At 34.4% G+C, this 9,690-nt stretch overlaps 2 protein-coding genes across 2 annotated transcripts in view; one reads left to right on the forward strand and one right to left on the reverse strand.

Moving 5' to 3' along the window:
* On the reverse strand, positions 1,058-5,459 carry LOC104747218. The gene is made up of 13 exons (XM_010468816.2): positions 5,125-5,459; positions 4,089-4,636; positions 3,647-3,991; positions 3,507-3,560; positions 3,166-3,336; positions 2,942-3,082; positions 2,806-2,859; positions 2,669-2,734; positions 2,382-2,578; positions 2,191-2,272; positions 1,469-1,909; positions 1,245-1,383; positions 1,058-1,134 (listed from the first exon to the last, which is right to left on the reverse strand). Exons 2-13 carry the CDS (start codon positions 4,428-4,430, stop codon positions 1,118-1,120), a joined length of 2,049 nt encoding a protein of 682 aa, XP_010467118.2. The 5' UTR covers positions 4,431-4,636; positions 5,125-5,459; the 3' UTR covers positions 1,058-1,117.
* Positions 7,421-9,690, forward strand: part of LOC104748629 (zinc finger BED domain-containing protein RICESLEEPER 2-like) — a 3,766-nt gene continuing 1,496 nt past the window's right edge. The window contains exons 1-3 of the mRNA XM_010470237.2: positions 7,421-7,531; positions 7,692-7,756; positions 8,077-9,676. Of these exons, the coding sequence (XP_010468539.2) occupies positions 7,421-7,531; positions 7,692-7,756; positions 8,077-9,676 (1,776 nt within the window). The remainder of the gene's footprint in view (positions 7,532-7,691; positions 7,757-8,076; positions 9,677-9,690) is intronic.

Below are 9,690 nucleotides of genomic sequence, written 5' to 3' on the forward strand. Positions count from 1 at the left end.
TCGCCAAAACAGCTTGCTCTGAAGAATATTTAGTAACTCTTTCTAATGTATCTCCCTCTGTGCCTGGCGTGATTAATCTTTTTGGAAAGCACATTTTCTTCGCAGAATCTTCAAAATTACACATATCGCAAAACCTGTCAACATTGTTTACAGAGGACATATTCAAGACATGCACCCAAGATCCCTTATAAATCCTATTTTAAAACCAATTTAAAACTTTTTAAAGACATTGATAAATTTCCAACCTTCGTATTCCGAGTTCACCAAAACATCATAAAATTTCATATTGAAATAGAAATTGAAGTCAAAATTAAATTCCAAACCAAACTTACAAATGGGAGAAGAAGAGACGACGAATTCGAATAGAGGACTGAGAGGAAAAACGAGGGAGAAGAAGAGTCCGTAATTCGACAAAGAGAAATTGCAATTTGAAGTCCTCGCGTACCCAATCAGCCGACTCCTACTTTCAATCCGACGATTTCGTGTCTGCAATCCGACGAAATCGAGAACCCAATTTAAGCAAATACAGATTTGAGTGAATTTCGCGACTTTCAACCTCCCAGACGGAAAACTGTACTTTTTGAAAGAGAAACCCTTGCTTTTAGGGACAATTGATACAGGGGGGGAGGGAAGGTTATTTTTTACTATTGGGCCTAGGCCTAGGGCTTTCACCCTTATTATACAAAAACATTGTAAAATCATTTAAAATATAGTATTAAAACCATTTAAAAGTTTTTACAAGCGTTTTAAAACGGATTTTAAAAGGTTAAAAGGGTTTGTTTTGGGTATTTCAATGAATTTAAAGGATTTACAAGTGTTTTAAAACGTATTTTAAAAGGATTAAAAGAGTTTTTTTTGGGTATTTCAATAAATTTTATAGGATTTTACAAGAGTTTTAAAATGTTTTTAAAAGGATTCGGAAATGATAAACAACGTTTTAAACTTCATTGTAAATACGTAAAACTTAAACGAAGTATATATATAAAAGGAGTAACTTAACATATTTTTAGAATAGTGTCACAGTAAAAAAACTAAAATATTGTTCTTGATGCAATAAGCTAAAGCACCATTCCTGCGATCACGTTCATATACCAGCAAGATGCAAACTTCCATTATCCTAGTCATTTTGTAATTCTGCAAATATAATATAATTGATGTTAGAACCATTTAAAATACATTGCAATACAAAAGTTGTTAACCCATCTAAAACCAGTTTAAATAACCATGTAAAAACCTACACTGACCTGCAAAGATATCAACCGCCATTTTCTTCCGTAAATCACCAATTGACTCATTTTTAAGATTGCCATGTGTTGTTATGCTCATAGCCAAACATTCGATTGTCTTCAGCATGAAGACACCACTATCTTCAATCTTATCAACCTATCAAGAAAAAACAAAGTGAAGAGTCCAAAGTATTTACAGAGACCATATCAAAAAACTAGAAAACAAGCTCAACAGTATTTACCTGAGGTATGCAATTTATAATACTGATTCTGAATGGAGATTTCTCTGTATCATTTTTCATCCCAAACTTCTTCTGGGCAATATAAGGCATTGCAACAGCATATGCACCCACCTGTTTGTCTTTAATTTTGTTGGTGTAGAAATGCTTGCCTAAGTCGTAGATAATCAACTCCTTCTTCTCCAAATTGATCATCAATGGCATCCAAAGCCTTTCCTTAACCAACATTGGCGCCAATATTTTGTTTGTAGGTGCTTCCTTGAAGAGTTGACTGAATCCTTCTTCAGGGAACTCATATTCGTCTTTGTTGTCAACGAATATTGAGTAATATTCATCAATCTCTCTCAAAAAAGAAGTTTCAGCCAATGTCAATGCTTTGCTTTTAAAGAAGTGCGGATGACTTTCTTCTCTTCTGCTTAACAACTTCACAACTGTATCAACATGCTAAACAACAACAAAAAACAGATTAGAACAAGTCTTGTTTTCAAATATTTCATATAAATAAGTTCAGACCCGGTCACACATCATCTTGTAAACCAATTTAAACACATTGTAAATCTTTGAAAACGCTTAGAAGACATATTTTAATTCCTTTTAAAACCTTTTAAACCCTTTTAAAACCTTTTAAACCCTTTTAAAACTCTTTAAAACATTTTTAAAACCTTTTTAAAACCCCATGAAACGTTAACAACACATTTGTAAAACCTTAAGCTTTGTAATCATACCATTGTTGTTAACGACTTCCCTGGCGTCTCTAGTGTTGTGAACCACTTGGCATCAACTTTTTTACCCAGAATTGTTAGTTGCCTACATCCAAAAATAAACAGAATAACCATGAATACTTACAAAACCATGAATACATCTGTTAAAAGACTAATTTGAACTTTTACTTTTGTTGCTAGAAACTAAAACTTACATTGTTTTCCTTGAATTCTTCCATTCACTAAATACTTCTAACCGGGTCTTATCAACTTTGGAAAAAGGATAAAGTATTGGGTCCTTCTTCTTCTCGGCCGTGTAAGGCGGCTGAGTGTGAATAGAAGGAATTGTATTTCGTTCACTTTTTCTTTGCACACCACCAACATCATCAGATTTACTCTTCTTTTTCTGTGGCTTTACAAAACAAAAAAATTTCGCACTTTATATCGATACACTGGAAAACATTTTAAATATCTCATAGAAATAATTAAGTTAGATACATACCCCTTCTCTAGCTTGAATATCAGCATCTGGATTGTCACTTGGTTTACGCTTCTTCCTCTGTAGTGCCTCAAGATAATCACAATTTTTTGTAAAACATTTAATAAAATGTATAACAATTTCTACAACTAGTTACTAACCTCTTTTCTGTTCATAACATCATCATCACCATCATTGCTTTGCTTACACTTTCTCTGCAGTTCATCATTTTCTTGGTTTACTTGATGAAATCTTTTAAAATACTCATAACAACTATATAAAAAATTAATGATTTACCTGTTTTCTCTCTCTCAAACCTCTCTTCTTACTGCTTGCTCCCTTCTCTTTATCCATGCTTTTATCTTTTTCACTAACCTCATCTTCTTCAGAAAGAAGATCAAATTTTGGTGTAGAAGGGCGTGGAGAAGGAGATTTATCCTTCAAAGATGATAACAATTGTGGTTTACAACAGGCTTTTAAAAGGATATTTGAGAACTTATAAAAATACTAGATATATGTACCTTTGGTGTTTCTTCAAAGTAATTACCATCATCACCACCAGTTTTTTGAGTGTTTTCATCATCTGCAGCGTAGCTCCCATCTTGTGTGTTTGACGGACGGACAGAATCTGCAGACTGGCTTTCTACGAAATCTTCTCTAGCAATATCTCCATCAACATTTTGTTTGCCAGCCTGCCACAAAACAAAAGAACATATAACAACATCATTTTTAAGGTTTTACATTCTGTTTCAAAAGGGTTTTAAAAGGTTTAAGTCACTATGGTTGCCCTTTAATCAGTGTTATGCTGTAAATCCGTTAAAAACACTTTTTAAACAGAAAAACTTTTAAAATAGATACTGACCTCTTCATTTATAACCTCTTCATTTCTATTCTGTCCATCTTCATCTTCGTGAGACTGCAAAGGGAAAAGAAAAAAAAGGACCTCAGTTTAAAGAGTTTAGTGTCCAATATATGCGAAAAGGTGCGATCTTGTAATCTTACTCCTTTATCCTTATCTTCCCCTGATGTGGTTTTGACAGCTTCTTCAATGGCTTCTAGTCTTTTGTTGAAGTCATCTAACATAAAGAGGATTATGTCAAGTTTTTCTGAATCTGACAAATTTTTCTCCATTTTCTCTTGTTTCTCAAAGACTGGCAATTTTTCCCCCATTTTGTCACCCAACTCTCCCAAAGCATAGTAAATATCAACTAATCTAGAAGACCATTCTTCTTTCTTCAACCTATAGCCTTTCATAACCAAGCCAATAACTTCTTCAAAATCATTGTCATCTTTATCAACCAAATGCTTATATTCTTGTGGATCTCCAATTATTGTTTTGACTTCAACCTACAAAAATAATCAAAATCCATCAAAACAAAACTCATCAAATATAGATAACCAATGAATAATCAAAACTACACTTTTAATAGAATTCAAAACTTACACAAGTTGCTGTCTTAATAGCTTCAACAATATCATCAAACCTTGCAAAACGACTTGATTGCCAGTTGAGAATCAGTGGATAGAATGTTCTGGAAAAATTACATCTTCTCGCAAATGTATCACCAAAAATTGGAACAGCACTCAAGGCCCATATATATAACGCCATGGGAAATCCCTTGACACTATACTGACCTTTTGACCAAGTATTTTTATCGAATTTCTGAATGCATGTGGCGAGAATGTTATACGCTTCCTTGCCCCATGGTTGGGCTGTATACATCTCGAAATCCGATGCATGCTTAAGCCTAGACAGAGGTATCTTCTCTGTTGAATTTGGTGTCATCAAAATAGCTTATGTTAATACCACTGCAGCGAGGCATTCCTTTTCCTTGTCATCCAAAGGTTCTTCACCCTCTTCTGGTTCATTAAATAGTCGATATTGAAGTTGAGTTAAAGTGTAATCTCCTCTCACCGCCCAAGAATATGGTTCACTAATTGGATCTTTGCCGTTATTCCTTGGTTCTCTATGAATAGGTTCGCATTGAATCCCTATGTTTAATAAAACAATGATGTTAGTTTGTTCAAACTTGCCTAATATAAACTGTTCTAAAACCCTTTTAAATCCCTTTTAAAAGAGTTTTAAAAGGGTTTTAAAACTTCTAAAACGGGAAAAACCCTTTTACAATAGTTTTAAAAGGTTTTAAAAAGGTTTTAAAACCCTTTTAAAACCCTTTTACAATAGTTTTAAAAGGTTTTAAAAAGGTTTTAAAAAGGTTTTAAAAGGGTTTTAAAAGGGTTTTAAAAGGGTTTTAAAACTTTTAAAACTTTTAAAACGGGAAGAACCCTTTTACAATAGAGTTTTAAAAGTGTTTTAAAAGAGTTTAAAAGAGTTTTAAAAGAGTTTTAAAAGGGTTTTAACGGGCTTTTAACAATTTTAAAGTTTAAAGAGGTTTTTAAAGGTTTTAAAAGGGTTTTAAAAGGGTTTTAAAAGGGGTTTTAAAAGGGTTTTAAAACCATTGCAAACACTTTATAATTACCTGTTGTAAGGAAGAACTCTCTCAAGGAGAACCGAAGAGGTTGCATGTCGACTGTAAACCATAAGTTTCTCCCTCTTGTCTTCAGCCTTCTCAGCATCAAGTAGTGGAATATTTTCCCAGAAAATCTGATGTCTCTGGCCGAAAGTTCGATGATGTGCCCAAGGAAGGAAGATTGAAGCTTCGTGAAAGATGCTTTTCCTAATGTATGTTTAACTTTGGCAACTAGGCTTAAGTCCGAATGTTGACATATGTTTGCTCCAACAATTGGTTCTAAACCCATACCATATGTTGGTTCTGGTAGTGCAAGGGGTTCAAAATCACTTGATGCCATCTGTTAAAGAAACACACTTAATTAGACTTTTCAACGGATTAACAAGAGTTTTAAAAGGGTTTTTAAAAATCAACATCACACGTTATCGATCTGAAGTCATCTTATCAACACACTTTATCAACATAATTCAACTACGACCGATCTAAAAATTGATATCAAATGGTTTAACAGGGACTTTCTAAAAAGTGTTTTACAAGAGATAACAAAAATCCAAATTTACAAGACTTTACTAATTTCAAATCCATATCAAACACAATTATCGATCTGAATGCATCAGATCTGAATCTGGATCGATATCAAAGAAACTGAAGGGACTTTTAAAAACTGTTTTAAAAGAACATAAATCCAAATTTAAAAGAGTTTACATATTCCAAATCGATATCAAAGAAATCTAAAAGCCCTAAATTTAAAAAAGCGATAGTCCAAATTGATAAACTCAGAAAGAAACAAAGAAAGAATGAACCTGCCTGCGATAGAACCAGAATCAATGTCGGGAATTACGTGTACGAGAGACGAAAGCGCAGAATCGCCGCGAAGAAGGATCGAGAATCGCTGTGAAGAAGAATCGAGAATTACCGCGAAGAATCGCCGATGAACGAAGGAGAGAGAATCGTCGGTTGAGGAAGGAGAGAAGCACGGCAAAGTGGAGAGAAAATTAGGTTTCTTTTATTAAGGGTAAAAAAGTCTTTTTCACCAAAAAAAAAGGTACCCTTAAAAATGGACTCTTCCTAATGGCATTTTTAAAAGTTGAAGGAAAAAAGGGGTATTTTTGCTTTCTCCCTATAGAAAAACCCAAAACTAAACAAAAATTGGAGAAAGAGATGTGGCATGAGTGTAGTGATGGGTGTGTATGGGAGTGAGTGAGAGCTGTGAAAGGGAAGAGTCGCAGAGGGTGCAGAAGTTATCAGAGTTTGCAGACTCACTCATTATTTGCTCTCTGACTCATCCACCTCTCTCTCTCTCTTACTCTCACATACTTTTTTCTTAAAAATTTCTCATAAATATTTAACACAAGTGGACCGTGTACACTTAATTTTATAACTGTCGATGTGTTTACAAGTACCACGAGTCCTCTTTCTAACCAAAGGATGTCTAGTTCCATTACACGATATACATGAACTTAAGACAATATTAATTAATTTATAAACTTACAAATAAGTAATTTCTTTTAGTTTGTTTTCTTTTCACCTATTTTATAAAGTTTTGAAGTATATAAGTTAAGAAACAAAAACGAAATCAATACAATCCAATATTAGAGCTTTTATTTCTACTTAATTTTATGGGATTACTGCTGAAATTGCCATTTTGTCCCACAAACTTTTAGATTTGTCATTTGCTTAATGCCTTTGTTAAAATTGTCAATTTTGCCTACTTGAAAAAACTATATTTTGTGATTTTTTTTTTGATAAAATACTTATTTAATAACAAATACTATACCCTAAAGAATGGAACCAAGAAAATCCAAAACAATATATGTAAATTTTTTTTTAAAACAAATCTTTAAAACACACAAAATGATAAAATCTACAAATGCCATAAAAAAAAAGAAGAAGATTTCCTAATTATTTCTGATTTTATATCTTGTTACACTTTTTGCCGCTTAGGCTCATAACTAGAGATGTTAAAATGGGCTCAAAGCCCGCGGGCATAAACGGGCCTGTTATAGAAATTTAGGCCCGTGACCCGTTTAATAATACTGTAAAATAAAAGGGTATTTAACGGGTTAACCCGTTTAAATCCGCGGGCGTAACGGGTCAGGTGAATATTAAACGGGTAGCCCGTTTAATATTTTTTCTCCTGATTTATTTTTCCAAACAAATAAATATTCTTCTTCAACACAAGAATATTCCTTGGTTTCTCCGGACACCACCCGATATTAATGTCGTCTCTCCATTCTCATCTTCTTCTTTTCTCCGAAACTTCGTCACTTTAGATTAGGGTTCAGTTTTAAGGCTCCGTCGTTGTATGAAGTCGGAAAGGTTAGTTCAATTGTCTTCAAAATCTTTGCTCAGTTCGATTCTTAAATTCGTGGGTCGTGTTCAAAATTTCGAATTGATCGATGCTAAAACCACTGAAGTTAGTTTTTTTTTTTCGTGGGTCGTGTTCAAAATCTTTGCTCAGTTAGTTTTTTTTTTTCAATTGAAATTATCGATTTGGTAGATTTCTATTATATGATCGTTTCTAGGTTTACTTTTCTGAGTTTTTATGACTTTGATTGTGTGTTTGTCCTGGGCAGTTTACGATTCAGATTGAGAACGGGACTGGAGTGAAAGACGCTGAGGCTGATTCCCAAAGAACATTGTAAAACCTCTCTTCTTATAAGAACGTTGTTCCAGTATACAAGTGTGGTGCGGTTCTCTTATTCCCATCAGTTTTTATTTGTGTTTCATCCTTGGTGTTACTTCTTATTAAGCGTGTTAGTTTCTCCACTTGGTCGTGTTTGTTTCTGTTTTGATGATCTTGGTTGCTTACTTTAGATTCCTTTGTATTCTTCTTGAGTAGGTTTTGAGTTTTAGCACATCTGCTAATCTATCGATGGGAGTAGTATGTTTATTAAAGCTTGTTTCTTCACTGTTTGATGACTCATAAACACTTACAAATCTGTTTTATTAATTTTGCAGAATGGACTTAGAAACTGAACATTTGATAGCAAGGCTTAATGCTCAAAGTGAATATATGGATATGAATGAGGAAGATTGTGGTATAGATGTAGAAATTGATGGGAATGAGGAGGGAGAGACAGAAATGCATGGAACAGATCAAAGTGAAACTCAATCAACAACTCAAGCAACTCAAGCAACTCAAGCAGCTCCAAATGCTCCACGGAAGAGAAAGTTAACTTCAAAGGTGTGGAAAGATATTGTGTCAGTTGGGGTTGAAGAAGATGGCAAAGAAAGAGGCAAGTGCATCCACTGTGGAGCCAAGTTGGTGATCAATACTAAAACACATGGGACTAAGAGCTTGATTCGTCATTTGGAGAAGTGTCCAAAGAAACCAAGGAATGAAGATAGGCCTCCATATGATCATCAGATTAACCGTGAGATGACAAGTGAGATCATCATTTACCATGATTTGCCATTTCGCTATCCTGACTATGAGAAAGTTAGAGCAAGAGACTTGTATCTCAATCCCGAGTGTCAACCAATTTGTAGACAGACTGCTGCAGCGGATGTGTATAGGAAGTATGAGATGGAAAAGGTCAAGCTGAAAGAAGTACTTGCAAACCAACATGGGCGTGTCTGTTTCACTTCAGACTTATGGACAGCAAAAGGTACAGTTATGAGTTATATTTGCTTGACTGCGCACTACATTGATGAAAACTGGCACTTGAATAGCAAGATTTTGGCTTTCTGTGAACTTAAATCTCCTCACACTGGTGAAGAAATCTCTAACAAGATTCTGGAATGTATGAAAGAATGGGGATTGGAGAAAAAGGTATTTTCTATTACCTTAGATAATGCAACAAACAACAATAGTATGCTGAACATCCTCAAGGGTCAACTTCAGATGATTAGTGGTAGTGGTTTATTATGTGATGGGAAATTTATGCATGTTAGATGCTGTGCCCATATTATGAATCTGATAGTGAAGAAAGGTTTAGATCTAGCAAAAGATGTTCTGCACAAAATCAGAGAGAGTGTGATATATGTTAAAGCATCTTCAAAGAGGAGAGACGCTTTTGCTGCATGTGTTGAGAGAGTAAAGATTAAGAGTGGAGCAGGGTTATCACAGGATGTTCCTACCAGATGGAACTCCACATATGAGATGCTTGTAAGAGCTTTAAAGTTTAAAGAAGCATTTGTCAGCTTGAAGTGGTTTGACAGCAACTACAAGACTTTGCCTTCTGATGATGAATGGAAGCGTGGAGAGAAAATCTGTGAGTTGTTGAAGCCGTTTAGTGATATCACTACACACTTTTCAGGTTCTAAGTATCCTACTTCTAATGTCTACTTTACACAAGTGTGGAGAATTGAACTGTTGCTGAGGAAATTTGCACTTTGTGATGATGAAGATGTGGCAAAACTGGCTCAGGATATGCAGATTATGTTTACCAAGTATTGGGAGGATTATAGTCTTATTTTGGCAATGGGAGCTGTTTTAGACCCAAGAATGAAACTGCAAATGCTTGAAGTAGCTTATGAAAGAATTGATCCAACTACTTCTGCATCGAAAATCAAAAAGCTTAAAGACAATTTGGAGATGCTCTATGAAGATTATAAGGCTAAGTCTAGGAC

The sequence above is a fragment of the Camelina sativa genome, chromosome 15 (genome assembly GCF_000633955.1).
Source record: "Camelina sativa cultivar DH55 chromosome 15, Cs, whole genome shotgun sequence".
NCBI lineage: Eukaryota > Viridiplantae > Streptophyta > Magnoliopsida > Brassicales > Brassicaceae > Camelina > Camelina sativa.